Source organism: Chlorocebus sabaeus, chromosome 23 (genome assembly GCF_047675955.1).
Source record: "Chlorocebus sabaeus isolate Y175 chromosome 23, mChlSab1.0.hap1, whole genome shotgun sequence".
NCBI classification, from domain to species: domain Eukaryota; kingdom Metazoa; phylum Chordata; class Mammalia; order Primates; family Cercopithecidae; genus Chlorocebus; species Chlorocebus sabaeus.
Genome location: NC_132926.1, coordinates 31,951,622 through 31,966,300, shown reverse-complemented (window position 1 = coordinate 31,966,300; position 14,679 = coordinate 31,951,622). Strand labels below are relative to the sequence as shown.

General features: G+C 54.8%; 1 protein-coding gene across 1 annotated transcript in view; it reads right to left on the bottom strand.

The window, feature by feature from the left end:
- PDGFRB (platelet derived growth factor receptor beta) overlaps window positions 1-14,679 on the bottom strand; it is a 42,252-nt gene that overhangs the window by 21,317 nt on the left and 6,256 nt on the right. Inside the window, exons 2-3 of the mRNA XM_008014972.3 lie at window positions 1,989-2,034; window positions 535-858 (exon numbers count right to left, since the gene is read on the bottom strand). Coding sequence (XP_008013163.3) covers window positions 535-858; window positions 1,989-2,028 — 364 coding nt within the window. The 5' untranslated portion in view covers window positions 2,029-2,034. The remainder of the gene's footprint in view (window positions 1-534; window positions 859-1,988; window positions 2,035-14,679) is intronic.

The window sequence follows — 14,679 nt, the reverse complement described above, 5'->3', positions numbered from 1 at the left end:
CCAGCAGTGGAACCATGAATGAGTCAGGGAAACCGGGTTTCTGGCCATCCCCTGAATTGCTGTGTGGCAAGTCATTTGCTGTCTCTGGCCCTCTGTCGCCCCGTTACAGAATAGGGATACTCCCAGAGGAGCATAAATCAAATGTTAGAGCTGGTCCCTTCCAGCTCTAATGTTTGATATTGACAGCGCCAGGGTAAGAAAGAAGGCAAGTCACAAGTTGAAATGCAGCTGATATCTGGAGCTTGGAGAATGGGGAAGACAGGATGTGGGGTCAAGAGGGAGCAGATTGCAAGCAGCTGAGAATATAGAGTTCTTGGGATGCAGGAATGGGGTGACCGGCAGGGAGCAGGCAGATCATCCAGACCAAGGAGTGGGGGCGAATACACTGCCGGACTGAGCCAGGCTGGTTCCATGATTGTCTGCTTTTCTAGGATGGCTGCATTTCACAACAAACTAAAGCACTCTCTGGACTTCCCCTGGTGCCTCCAGTTGAAAAAGGGGTAAGGAGTGGGCACACAGCCTGGGGACCCTTACCTGGCACAAAGATGTAGAGCCGTTTCCGCTCATCAGGCTCCAGTCCATGGGAGTCATTGTAGGTGCAAAAGTATTCTCCCGTGTCTAGCCCAGTAAGGTTGGTCAGTGTCAGCACACTGGAGAAGGTATTGTCCTGGGCCTTGGCCATTTCCTGTGGGAGCTCCTGGGACATCCGTTCCCATACCACGGGAGCTGAACCCGAGCAGGTCAGAACAAAGGTGCTGGAGACATTGAGGATAAGCTCTGGCCCCGGGGGTGTGATGACCAGGCCCTGAGAGACCTGTGGTTCCAGCAGTAACAGCAGGGGCAGCAACAGCAGCTGGCCTTTGGGAGAGGAGGTATCAGACATCAAGGCACAGGCGCCTCAGCACCTCTCGCAGGGCTGAGCCTGTGAGAAGGCCACATATTCACAGCCCTCAAGTCCTTGAGGAGCACAGCTCCTTTATCTGACAGACTGGGGCTCTCCAGCCACGGCTCTGAGGATCACTCACCCAGCTCCAGGGCCCCAGGGATTACTCCAGACTGCCTATGTCAGTCCCTTTAGACCCCAGCCTCTAAATCCTTCAGCAGTGCCGTGTGTAGGCAGTAGGCACCAGATGGGGCCAGGAAATCCTCGGGAAGCAATTCCCTGGCCTCCAGTTCCTGCATTGCTTCCCAGGTCACTTTCTGAGCCTCTTCCCTACAGCTCCCCGCCCCCTCCCCCGACTGCCCAGGTTCTGCCCAAGGCCCAGAGGTGGCTCTGGGCGGGAGAGGGATGGGAGGGAGGGGCTCAGGTAGCTCAGAGTGGGGGCAGGAAAGATGCTGAGGCCCCTCTGGGCTGGAGGGGCCTGGGTTTGGGGGTATGCGTGTGTCAAGTGATTGGTTTCCCTCCATGACATCCCCTGAACAAGGATTTTGCAGGCCACACCCTCCATGCCCCCTGGTGATAAAGATCAGGAGGGGAGGTGGGCAGTCAGGCAGCCAGTCCATCTGACAGCCAGCTGCCGGGCAGGCTGCTGGCTGGTCATTAATTCCTGGGTCAGCCACTCAGCCCCTGCAGAGCTGAAGACACGTTAATGGACCGGACTGAGGGGTGGGGTGTGCTGAGAAGCCCAGCAGGGACTTGGAAGCTCCCAGCTAATGAGGGGTCCAAGCCGGGTGCCGCGGATCTACCAGACCGAGGCCAGGAGGCCAGGGGTGTGTGCCAGAAGGTGGGATGGGGTCTGGAGGACCAATCAAAGGATGTGAGTTGATGGTTCTGGACAAGCAGGGGCCACTGACGCTTTCTGAACTGAAGAGCTGGCAGCTGGAGGCCTCCACAGAGCCCACTGGAAATCCCGGAAACTAAAGTCGAAGAGCAGGGCAGTGTGCCTGGTGCTTCACGCCCTGCCACCAGCACACGTCACCCCTGCCAGCTCTAGGATTCCACTCCGCAGCCCCCCCCAGCTCCCCTACCTTGTCTCCCATCTACCTACCTTTGAGGGCCAGAGCTGGCATCGCACCCGGAAGCCGCATGGTGTCCTGCAGAGTTAAAGAGGAGTTCAACACCTGGCCCAGGGCAGATGGAGGCAGCGCCAGGAGCTATCTCACCACCTGGCTCCTGCAGAATGAGCCCCAGCTTGGGCCACCCAGCCTTCATGTCCGAGGGGCTGAAGTCAAAAGCCACCACGTTCCAAGCCTGAAAGGGCACTCAAGACCACAGGCCCTCTCCTCTCCACCCCAGATTCAGCCTTAGGGGGCCTGGCCCTTGCTTTGGCTCTGGTTGTGACTCTCATGTGGCCCCGGCTGCATCCCCAGCCTCTCTCTGGGCCTTAGTTTCCCCCTCTGTACAGTGAGGGAGGGGAAGTTGGGCTGGATGGTGTCCAGCGGCCTGCCAGCTCTGACAGCCTGTCCTCCGGGTGACAGTTCCAATACCAGGCTCTTATCTGCCAGGACAAATATTTGGGAAAGTGTGATGAAAGGCCTGGAAGGAGGAGGGGGGAGGCCAGAACCCAGAGAACTCCCGCAGCTCCACAAGCACAACAGGAAACGGAGGAGGCTGTGGGCTGTGGGAAGGGAAGCGGGGGAGCCGGGGCTGTGGAATGTGGGAGGTGGGCCTGGACCCCTTTACTCAGCTCAGAGCATATAGGGAGGCCCAGGGGAGAGTGGCTAGGGGCTGGGCCCAGGAGAGGTAACCTCGAGCAGCCAGGCCTCATAGGTCTTTGGAGACCAGTGAAGCCAGGCTCCCCACCTCCACTCTCAGGGTGCAGATGGAGAAACTGAGGCTCTGAGAAGGTGAGACATTTGCCCAAGATTCCACAGCAGAGCCTGTCTGAGAGGGAGACAGAGAGAGAAAGACCTGGAGTGATAGAAGCAGAAAGAGACAAAGACACAGAGACAGAGAAGAGGGGCCCAGAGAGACAGCACCAGAGGCACTAAGAGACAGAAGCACTAAGAGAAACACTAAGACAGAGGCACTAAGAGACAAAGACAGAGACAGACTGAATGGGGGCAGCCGTTGCTCTCCTCTATCTTGGAAGACACACCTCGGGTCCCAAGAGACCACCAGGAGCCAGGTATGCCAAAGTCTGCCTGTAGCATTGGCAGGAAGGAGGCCAGAGGACGGGGAGTCGCAGAGCATGAGCTTTGGGAGGTGATGACGTGACGAGGCAACAAGGAGCCTCCTCTGGCCATGGGGCTGCCCGGCCTATCCTGCCTCTGAAGGCCATGCCCAGCTTGCCCCCGCCTCCCCATCTCATCCCTTTTAGTTTTCAGTTTAGGGCTGCAGACCGGGTTCAGGCCCCAGCACGCCACCTCTTAATTGTATATCTTAATCACTCTCCCTGTGGCCTAAGTCCCCAGCCCTGGAAGTGGATGATGGTGAGTGCCGCACCTACCAGGGCGGCATTCACATGTCAGGGGTGGGACAGAGGCAAGGCTCCCCCAGCCTATGGGCCCCCAACCTTAGCTCTGCCCAACACCCCATGAAACAGTCTGAGCAAATCAGCTCTTCTCCTCCCCGCTCCCTTTCGGACTGCCTGCCTGAAGGTCTCCTCATTTCTTCCTCTCCCCTCTCTGATCTGCTCCTGACTCAAAGCCCAGCCCTTCTGACGCCCCCTCCAGCCTCTGCTCCCCACCATCCCTCTGCCCCAGCCCCTCCAGCTGGATGCTAGGCCTCGTTGGTCAGGAGGGAGCAGCGCCAAGGCGGAGCCAGCAGCCCCCACAGAGGCCCATCTGCCCCTCCATCGGTGCCCCTCTGGCTGCCCCCTTCCTGCTAGAGATCTCAGCCAAAGAAAATCATTAGCAGCCGAGGCTGGGGGAGGGGGTCACTTCAGCCTCCCTGCCCCTCCTCTCCCAGTCTCCCTGGCTGGCCACACTGTTTATTATTCTAAAGGAGGAATTTGGCCGGCTGGCCAGGAGAAGGGAGGTCACTGCAGCGGGGCTGGCTTGGCTCTGGAAGTCTGGGCTGGCCATGTGGGCTGGGCCTTCATGGCATGCAGCCCCCCTACCCTGCTCCCATGTGGTACTCCATCCTCTCCCCTTCAGAATCCCTCCTGCTGGGCCTGGGGCTGGGGGTAGCTTAGAGACTCTGAGCTAGGGGGGGATGCTTTTTGAATGGGCAGCAGAGGCCCAGAGAAGGACAGAAGCATGCCCCAGTCGCACAGCAAAAAGGCAGATTCAAGCTGTGGGGAGGGGACAGGCAGGCAGTGTGGATGCTGTAGGGAGGGTGTAGGCACGCCAGGGATCTCGGACTGGCTTCACTATGAATAGAGCAATCAGCTCCCCTCGTAAGCGCCCTGGGACCCACTATGAGACTGAGCGAGTCTCCAGCCTCTTTGGACTCTGCTTCCCCATCCATACAGAGAGGTTGGCAGGTGTCACTTCAAAGAGCAGTCCCTATGGTGAAGCTCTGCCTTTTTGACTGGCCAAAGAGAAGATTCTAGTCACCATGAATCTTACTGGGGTGTTTTGAGGCGGTGGGAGCTAGTAGGCAAGAGGGGGTTACGTTCCCGAGGCTAGAGTCACATGAGAATCCACCAGCCCTCTCGCTCCACAGATGGAATTTCCGTGACTATTCAGCCACAGACTTGCTGTGCGGGCTTTGACAAGTTGTTTCCCTCTCTGGGCCTCAGTTTCCCCATCTATACAATTAAGAGTTAGACAACAGGCTGGGCACGGTGGCTCACGCCTGTAATCCCAGCACTTTGGGAGGCTGAGGCGGGCAGATCACGAGATCGAGAGATCGAGACCATCCTAGCCAACTTGGTGAAACCCCGTCTCCACTAAAAATACAAAAATTAGCTGGGCACGGTGGCACGTGCCTGTAGTCCCAGCTATTCGGGAGGACGAGGCAGGAGAATCACTTGAACCTAGGAAGTGGAGGTTGCAGTGAGCTGAGATCATGCCAGTGCACTCCAACATGGTGACAGAGTGAGACTCTGTCTCAAAAAAATACATAAATAAAAATAAAAAGAGTTAGACAGCAGTGTTTCAGGGGACTTTCCGCTGGTGATGTGGAACCCCAGGAGGTGGCAGGGAAAGAGTGGTAGGACAAGAGGCTGGAGGGCCAGGGAGGGCAGAGTAGGGCTTAGGGCACCCAGACATGACCTCCCAGGCCATCTTGGATGACTCCCTGACACCCCCTATTGTCCACCCAATGCATTAGGCCTCTTTGTGCTTCCCAGAGGCTGCTCTGGTTCCAGCCAATCCCAGGGAGGCCCAGGCAGCTGACTTGGTGGTAGTGGGTTTGCCTGTGACAACTTCCCTTCTTTAGGAGGATTGTACTCCAGGGAAGGGCCACCTAGGACAACCTGGATGTCACAGTCAGAGAGCAGGCACTCCCCCCATCTGCTGTACTCTCCTGCCCAGGGAGGCCTCTAGAGCAGAGAGAGGGAGGGGACCCCTAAGGGTCCCCCTTTTGCCCATGAAGAGAGTGCTGTGTGCCAGGAACCCCTCCTGATTCCTCCTATTCTGGCTAGGTTGTAGGCTCAGAGGCCCAAAGTGGAGGTCCTGCCAGCTCCTCACGTGACTCAGAAGGACCCCCCCCTTAGGGGAGCAGAGTGAGGACCCTAAGCCCAGGGGAGCAGAGTGAGGACCCCAAGTCCAGGGGCACAGAGTGGAACCCCAAGTACAGGGGAGAGGACTGAGGGGCCCCAAGTCTAGGCGAGTGGAATAAGGACCCCAAGTCCAGGGGATCAGACTGGGAACCCCAAGTCAAAAGGGAGCAGAGTGGGGGCCCCAAGTCCAAAGGAGCTGAGTAAGGACCCCAAGTCCAGGGGAGAGGAGTGGGTGCCCCAAGTCCAGGAGAGCAAGCTTGCTTGGGGAGTCATTCTCAGAGCCCCAGACTTCCCTCCTCCCAGCACATACAATTCTCCACTCCTTTCCCACCGCCTTAATCTAAATAAATCCAGCCCATCTTGGCCACATCCGCCAGCAACAGCTTCCCTCCCTCAGGGTCCTGAGGCTCCCACGACACAGGCAGGCCAGGGAGGGGGCCCTGCATTGCTGCGGGGTTGATGGGGGGAGCCTGCACATGGTGAGCACATACACACAGTACAGATGCACAGATGCCTGCCTACGCACGTCCTTGCACGCTCCTCTGAAACACACACGTATGCAACAGGCTATGTGTGTGCCAAGCCCTCACGCAGGCACTAAACATGTGTACACCCACACAAAACACATGTGTGCAGCTCCCACTGTGCCCACCACCCGTGGAGATGCTCCCGTGTACAACAGTTCACATGTGTATGCAGCACATACAACATGCATAGAACGTGTGCACATAGAACCCCAAATTCACCTGAACACACAGCCATATGCATGAACAGACAAGCCAGAAAGCCCGTGTTACTGCACCAGGAACCATTCTGAGCATTTGGCATGTATTGGTTCACTTGATCCTCAGTCAACTCTATGAGGTAGATACAGTGATCATTTCCATTTTACAGGTGGGGAAACTGAGGCAGAGAGCATTTAATAACTGGGCTAGGAATGCAGAGTCAGAAGGGGTAGAGCAGAGATTAAAGTGAAATGGTGTGACTCGGTGCTCTCTGCCACCAGCTCCACCGCTTCTGTGACCAACGTGCCTGTTTGGTTGGGTCTGGAGAGAAGGCAGTGGGGACTGATAGAAACAGATGGATTTGAGAGTTACTTAGCTGAGAATCGACAGGACTGGGTGATTTAATATTGAGGGGCTGGAGAGGGAGTTATGCACCTCTGTATCTGGCTTGGAATACTGGGAGGCAGGAGTGTGTGTGTGTGCACGCGCACGTGCTGAGGGGAGGATGCCGTTTTCTGAGATGAGAATAAGGTCAAAGAGCAGGAGTGAGAGCTGCGACGGAGCAGGTTTAGAATAGGGAGGGTCTGTGGGCACTGAGGGGACAGTGGGATGCTCAGTCTGGAGGCCGGGAACAGGCCGGGTAGAAATAGCAGTGAGATGAGAGAGAGAGGGCCGTGCTGCAGGGAGACGGGGGTGCTGGGGGCAGGCAGTCTCAGGCCTGGGATGCTCTGAATAAACCAAATGCCTGAGGGAGGAGGAGGCCTGGCCATGGGGTTATGGGGTCAGAGTCTTGGAATGTCAGCACGCCTGAGCCCTCAGGGATCATCTATCTGATCTAACTGCCTTCCTGTGCTCCATTGTGCTTGTGGGGAAACTGAGGCTTAGGGAAGGAAAGCAAGAGGGCCCATTGTTTTGGCCTAGACAAGATGGGCTTGGGTGGTCCATGGGGCTGAAGCTCACCTGCCTGCGCAGCTCCCCGCCTCCAGCCCCTGCTAAGATGTGAGGCTGGTGGCTCAAGGCCCCAAGGTTCAGGCTACAGCTGCCCCTGCCCTTTCCACAGCACACCTCTGTCCTGCCACACATTGACCTTTGTTTAAAGTCACTTTCTCTGCACGGGCCCAGCCAGGCAGGGATTGGCGACTGAGACTCAGTAGAGGTAATTTGCTAAGTTGTTGGGAGAAGTGAGCCGAAGACTCCAGGCTCCTGACCCAGTCCAGTCTTCTGTCCTCTGTACCGGGGCACTTTACAGGCCTGGGACAGACTTTGGAGGGGGGTTGGGGTGGGAAGCAAGAAGACCTGGCTCTAGTCCCAGTTGTGACGCTCACTTATAGGATAGTGGTCCCCCCTATCTGCAGGGAATATATTCCTAGGCCCCAGTAGATGCCTGAAACTTTGGATAAAATCAAACCCTATACATACTATGTTCTTCCCCCTACAAATACATACCTATTATAAAGTTTTATTTATAAATAAGGCACAATAAGGGATGAACAACCATAACTAATAATAAAATAGAACGATGATGACAATATACTCTAATAAAAGTCATGTGACTGTGGTCTCTCTCCTAAAATATCTTACTGTACTCTATCACTCTTCTTCTTGTGAAGATGTGGAATGACGCAGTGCCTACATGATGAGATGAAGTGAGGTGATGGCGTAGACATTGTGAACGAGCGTTAGGCTACTACTGACCTGCAGACATTATCAGAAGGATCAGGTCATCTGCTCCAAGTGATCCTGGACCACTGAGCCATGATGGTGTTGATGGCTGGATGTCAGGAGTGGACTTTGTTGATGACTAACAGGAGGGTAGTGTATATGGACAAAGGGATGATTCACTCCTGGGCGGACAGACAGGACAGTGCAGGATTTCATCACACTACTCGGAACAGCACAAAATTTAAAGCTTTTAAGTTGTTTATTTCTGGAATTTTCCATTTAATGTTTTTGGACCACAGTTGATCTGGGGTAACCGAAACTTCAGAAAGTGAAACTGCAGCTAAGTGCGACTACTGTACAGTCCTGACCCTCTCGGAGCCTCAGTTTCCTTATCTGTGCAAAAGGGTGGGCAAGATTGTCTTGGGAGCACTTTCAGGGCTGACGTGCTGTGGCCCTCAGGGCTCCACTCTGGGAAGGCAGCTGTGCTGAGTTGGAATGCTGGGCTCGGGGTGGGGGTGCTGGGGAGGGACCCATGTCATGACTCAGCTCAGAGAAGGCTGCCAGTTCCAGGCCTGGGAGTCTGTGGGGGCAAGAGGCATCTGGAGCCAGGGATGGAGTCCTCCCGCCAGCAGCTAGAGAGTAAGAAAGGGATAGCAGCATAGCCTGGGCCTGACGGTGAGTCTGGCCCATGTGGCTGTCCCCAAGCAGGCTGAGATGTGGGTGTGATCAGGTCATGTCATCAGGGAGCCCCATCCTGGGAGCCAGGGAAGACAGCAGGATCAGAGGGTGAGGAGACAGTTACAGGTGGAGGGGAAAAACTGGGGAAGTGGCTGAGGCTCCCACCGCCCCTATTCAATCCTATGCTCGCTCCACTTCCAGTTGGAGAAGGCTCAGTGCTCCACCCCTGCACCATGAACCTCCCCACCAGCCTCGGGATCACTCTGAGGGCTACAGAGAGAGAACAGCCTGGCACAGGCCACACGGTCTTGGAGCCACTCTCTGTGCCATGCTGCTTCCAGGCCCAGGGGCCTCTTTATGTTTCCAGGTACCTACAAAGTCCCCTGAACAAAGCAGCAGAAATCGACTAAGATGGGGCCTGGTGTTGGCTCCCGCTGTTCTGGAAGTCCCAACTGGATGGCAGAACAGTGCTGGTTCCCTGGAAGCCTGCTGAGCCCCCTGCACCCACCCCTCCAGCACAGGCTCGGCTGCCTCTGGCTGTCCCACTGCTAAGCTCCTTACCTCCAATCTGTCCCCTCCACCTGTTCTCACACACCAGCCAGAGGGACCTTTCTGAAACACCTATGTGACCTTCCCAGCCCTCCTCTGCTCTCCATCCCCCTCAGGCAAAGACTGGCTTCTCCGCCCAGCCTTTGAGAACGTTCCGGCCCTGGCCCTGACAGCTCCCTCACAACTGAGGGAGGAAGGCGGCTGCCCCCACAGCTCCCCAGGGCCCAAGCCAGGCCCTCACACTCGTCAGTCACTCACTCGTGCTCCTCTCCCCATGAGGCCTCCCCAGGGAACACAATGGAAAGAAATGACCTATTTTCTGGAAGTCCAAAATAAGATGAAACATCTGTCTGGAATGGAGCCAGGCTGATAAAGAACGGGCTGATCCCCCAGCCCGAGCCCCGCTGTCCTGCAGCAAACACCCCCTCACCCGTCAAAGTGGGTGTGCTTGGGGGTAGGGGCAGCGATGCTGGCTGGCTACTTGGAACGATGCGTGGGAAAGCGCTCAGTGTGTGCCTCACGGCTGCTGGGGCCCAAGGGAGGGGCCCAAGGGAGGGGCCCTTCGTCCCCAGGAAGGCTGGGAAGCAGCCTGAGAAGGAGGTCAGTGAGGGAGGGAGGCCTGCTGCACACCCCTGCCCACCGCTGTAGAGCAAGCACTTCCTGCCTCCTGCGGCGCCTGGAGGGCTACCCCCAGGGCCCTATGGATTCCTGGCCCAGAGTCCCCCCACCCACCCCAGCCCCATCTGGGCCTCTAGCAGCCTTAAAAATAACAATAATAATAATAGCTACCTCTGATTTCGTACAATTGACCCATGAACTACACAGGTTTGAACTGTGCAGGTCCACTTTCATACATGTGAAGCATTCCCACCCTTCCCACCCTTTCACCTCCTCCACCTCTTCTGCCTCTGCCACCCCTGCGAGCAAGGCCAAGCCTTCCGCTTCCTCCTGCTCCTCAGCCTACTTAACGTGCAGACGAGGTAAACACTTTTTCAGTGATCTACTTCCACTGAATGAATACTGAATGTATTTTCTCTTCCTTGTGATTTTCTTTTCTCTAGCTTACTTTATTATAAGAACACAACATATAATACACATAACAGACAAAATATGTGTTAATTGACTTTATGTTATCAGTAAGGCCCACAGTAGGCTGGCTATTAGCAGTGAAGTTTCTGGGGAGTCAAAAGCTATACATGAATTTTCGACTTTGCGGTTGGCGGGTGTCCCTAGCCCCCTTGTTGTTCAAGGGCCCACTGTACTTATGTGCTAAGCTCCTTATGTGAGTGATCTCACCGAGTCCTCAGAACAATCCCATGATATCGGTACTGCTTCCTCATTTTACAGATGTGGAAACTGAGGCACAGAGTGGTTACATTGTTTGCCCAACAGCTTGCCAGTGGTGGCTCCAGTGTTTAATTCTGGGCAGACAGGCTCTAGAACCCACAGCCCCAATGCCCATGTGACAGCCCGTCTGTGGCAGGAGGCAAAGATGAGGAGCCCCACAAAAAGGACAGCCCGGTACCTGGCACAGAACAAGCTTAAATTAAAAAAAAAAAAAAGTTAATTAGCTGGGCATGGTGGCGTGCGCCTGTAATCCCAGCTACTCAGGAGGCTGAGGCAGGAGAATTGTTTGAACCCGAGATTGTGCCACTGCACTCCAGCCTGGGCAACAAGAGTGAAACTCCGTCTCAAGAAATAAAATAAAAAATAAAGTCGTCAGCCTCATCCTTTCGCCTTCTTTGTCCCGACTTCTCCTTTCATTCTTTCATGCTCTCTTTTGAGCTGGCTAAAGCGGAAGCTGACAGTTTGAGTGGGAAACAGTCACACCATTTTTCACAGAGTCCTACAATCTTAGTACATTCCCCCTATTCACATCTCCCCCACCTTCTCTGCAATTGCACACCTCCCATGACAGGGATCTCACCACGTCACCTGTGGCCCATTTCATTCTTAGCCAGCTTGGAATCTTCAGAGGCCAGACTATTGAGAATTGTTAATTACACTGAGTACAGTTTATCTCACTGTATTCTCTGCTTATTGGTCCTGCTTCTATCCACCAACCACCCACTCTCCAAACACAGGACATCTTCCTAGTTATTGTTCTGATCCCCGCCCCCAATCTGGAAACAAACAAAAAGCCCCTACTAATTTAGAGCCAGGTACTCTGCTAAATGAGATGATGTAGAGATTTTGCTTCATCCTCACGACCACCCTGTGAGGGGGGCACACTCATTATTCTCATTTTATAGAGGAGGATACTGAGTCTCAGAGACTTTTGGTAACTTTCCCAAGATCACACAAGTAAGATGCAAAGGAACTGGAATGCAAACTCAGGCCAGCCTGACTCCAAAGCCTATATTCTTCTTTTTTAGAGACAGGGTCTTGCTCTGTTGCCCAGGCTGGAGTACAGTAGCGTGGTGGCATGATCACAGATCATAGCTCACAGCTCACTACAGCCTCAAACTCCTGGGCTCAAGCGATCCTCCTGCCTCAGCCTCCTGAGTAGCTGGGACTATAGGTGCGTGTCACCACAACTGCTAAAACCTGAATTATTGCCCGTCATGGCAGACTGCCAGTCTCCTGATCAGAAACAGTTCTGTCCATCTGTCCACAGAGAAACGTTCTCCCTCTAATGGGGTCCATACGGAATCCAGGATCTCAGGGATGAGAAGGTCCTCAGGGATCTGGGTCCACCTCTGCTCTGACTGAGGAGCAGTGTATGCAGGGGTGCCTGCCCTGGGTTACCAATAATTTTAAAGTCAAGCTAGAGATAGAATTCAGGACTAGGGATAGAACTCCATAACTTCACTGCAGATGTTGAGGGTCAGCACACAAGGCTAGGAGAGGGGTCTTTGCTTAGGAAAGCCAAGTTCTGGCAGGGGCAGTGCTCCTGCAGGACAGAGCATCCGGGTAATCAGCCCAGGTGTGTGGCCGGCTCTGCCCCAGGCCTGCTGTGCTCAGGGTCCAGGCCCACCCCTGTGGGGGCCCCAGCATCCCCTTCCACTGTTTGCAGAGGGCCAGGGCCTCTGTAGCTGGAGTTCCAGGCCTCCACCATCCTGCGGCTGCCCTCCCCACCCCCACCCCCCAGAGCCTCATCTCCGGCCGGTGCCATGGCAACAGAGAGTGCCAGGCCCTGGCAGCCAAAGGAGCCCCTGAGAGGGGTCCCAGGCTGAGACTGAGGAGGGGGGTGCGGCAGGCGCAGACAAGCAAACCTTCTGTTCCCCGGGCTGCTGCCAGCCCGGAGCAGCCATGGGCTGGGGTGGGGGCCGCAAACAGAATGGGTTCTCTGAGCCAAGTGGGCAGGGGACAGGCAGGCCTTGGGCCATTCACACTGACCCACCAGCGCACAGCCTTCCCCCACAGGCCCAGATCCTGCAAATAGGGGAGGGGTAGCTAGCTAATGAGTCAACTCTTCACTTCTCCGTGCCAATTACCAAACATTGAGATTCCCCTCAGAGCCCTCCTGGGCAGCAGAGCAGGAGGGCAGGGAACCCCCATGTTTCACTGACCCGCTCACTGTCTCAGCATCCATCCTCCCACCGCTGCCTTCGGTCATTCACTTAACCTCCCCTCTGTGCCTCAGTTTTCTCATCTGTGGATTGCAGCTCATAACTGGGTTGTCAGGGCTATTGAAGGAGTTAACACAAGCAAAATGCTTAGAACAGGGTCTGGCACACAGCCCTCTGCAAAGTTGGTGGCCACATTATCATTATTCATTCACTCGAGGGAGAAGTCACTCATTCACTCGGCCTTGCGCGCACAGCCAAGACTCCACGGGACTAGGCTTCTCAGCAAAGGTATGCATGTAATAAATGAGATGGTGCAGGAAGGCCTCTCCCAAAAAAGCCTCCTCAGGAAGAGGTGGCTGCTATGATTATTGGTACTATCAGTAGCAACAGTCCTCTTCAGTGTACTGAGGCTCAGTGAGGAGTGTCTCATCCTAGCACACTCAGGGATTTGGTGGCCACCCTAGGGCGAGACCCATCTAATAACCTTCACTCCACTGTCTGTCAATTACTTCTTTCCTGAACCTTTGTCTTAGTCCTTTAATATGACTTCCCACAAATCAGGATACTTACCTAACAACAGTCTGGACTCTCTCCAAGTTCCTAATATGGGATTAGGCCTACAGTAGGTGCTCAACAAATGCTTACACAGTATGAGAGATTAAATGGCTCTGCAGGGTCAGCTCTTCAGTCCTGGGCCCTTGGCTGCCTCCTAATAACACAGAATTCACTAGGCTAGGGAACTGGCATGGGCAGGCAGTGGTGACTCTTTCCTTCCAGGGAGGTGATGGGGATGAGCTGGTGAGGGCAGAACAGACATACGGCACTCTGAAGTCAACAGGCTGAGCCTGATGCCATCCAGGGCAGGGAAATGGCATGGGAGCCCTGCCAGGCTGGGAGCAGTGGTTCCAGCTGGAAGCCACTTACTCCTGGGTCCAAGTCCCAGTTCTACCACCTCGTAACTGGGTGACCTCTCTGAGTTTAACTTGTCTGAGTCTCAATTTCCTGGGAAATGGCATGGGAGACCTCCTTTTCCATTGCTGGGAGGGTGCAGAGATGATGACGCACAGCACTTGGCACATCATAGGTGCCCAGTAAATGGTAACTAATACGAGTATATGATTACTCCAGTGGGGAGATGGAGTATGGCTTCCTGAGGGAGGTGGCCTTGAGCTAGGCCTCCAGGGTTTCTTGAGTTTTTTGGCAGATGATGCCAGGGAAAGGTACTGCCAGGCCTCTGTGAGAGATGGCAAGGCATCTGGGAGAAATGGCAGGGAGAGATCTGTTGGGCTAGAAACTGGGGCTCTTCAGCAAACAGGTAAGTGATGGCCAAGGAAGGAGGCAGCAGGAGGCCAGGGAAGGAGACAGGGAGACTTCAAGAAAGGTCTGTGGTGCTGTGTGAGGATTTGCTCTGGACGCACCAACTTTTCAAGGCATTGATAGTGATGGCAGGTGGTAGCTGCTGGCTGGGCAGGGCAATGTTGTAACTCCAGGCACTGTGGGGAGGGGGCCTCCATGCAGGAGGATGACACCAGCAGGCTGTCATTTAGTGGGAGGCTGTGGATTAGGATGGGGACAGTGGAGGCAGCAAGGCTACTTTTGGGGATGAAGCCGTCCCAAACCCAGCCTGAACTCCCTGGCAGGACCAGCTACATGATTTGTGGGGCAAACACAAAATGGAAATGCAGGGGTCTTTGTTAAAAATTATTAACAATTTCAAGATGATGACTGCAGAGCATTAAACCAAACACAGGCCCTTCTAAGCATGGGGCCCTCAGGAGGATGAGTGCTCATGAAGTCATTTCTGTGCCCTGGACTAAAGGGGAGGCCATCTGTCTGTCTCCATCTATTTATCCATCCATCCATCCATCCATCTATCCACCCACCCACCAATCCATTTATGCATCTCTACATGCATTTATTTGTCTAGTGACCATTTCACTATCCATTCAGCAGATAGACCCTGGGTTGGAAACTGATAAGGACACAAATACAGGTGAGATGGGA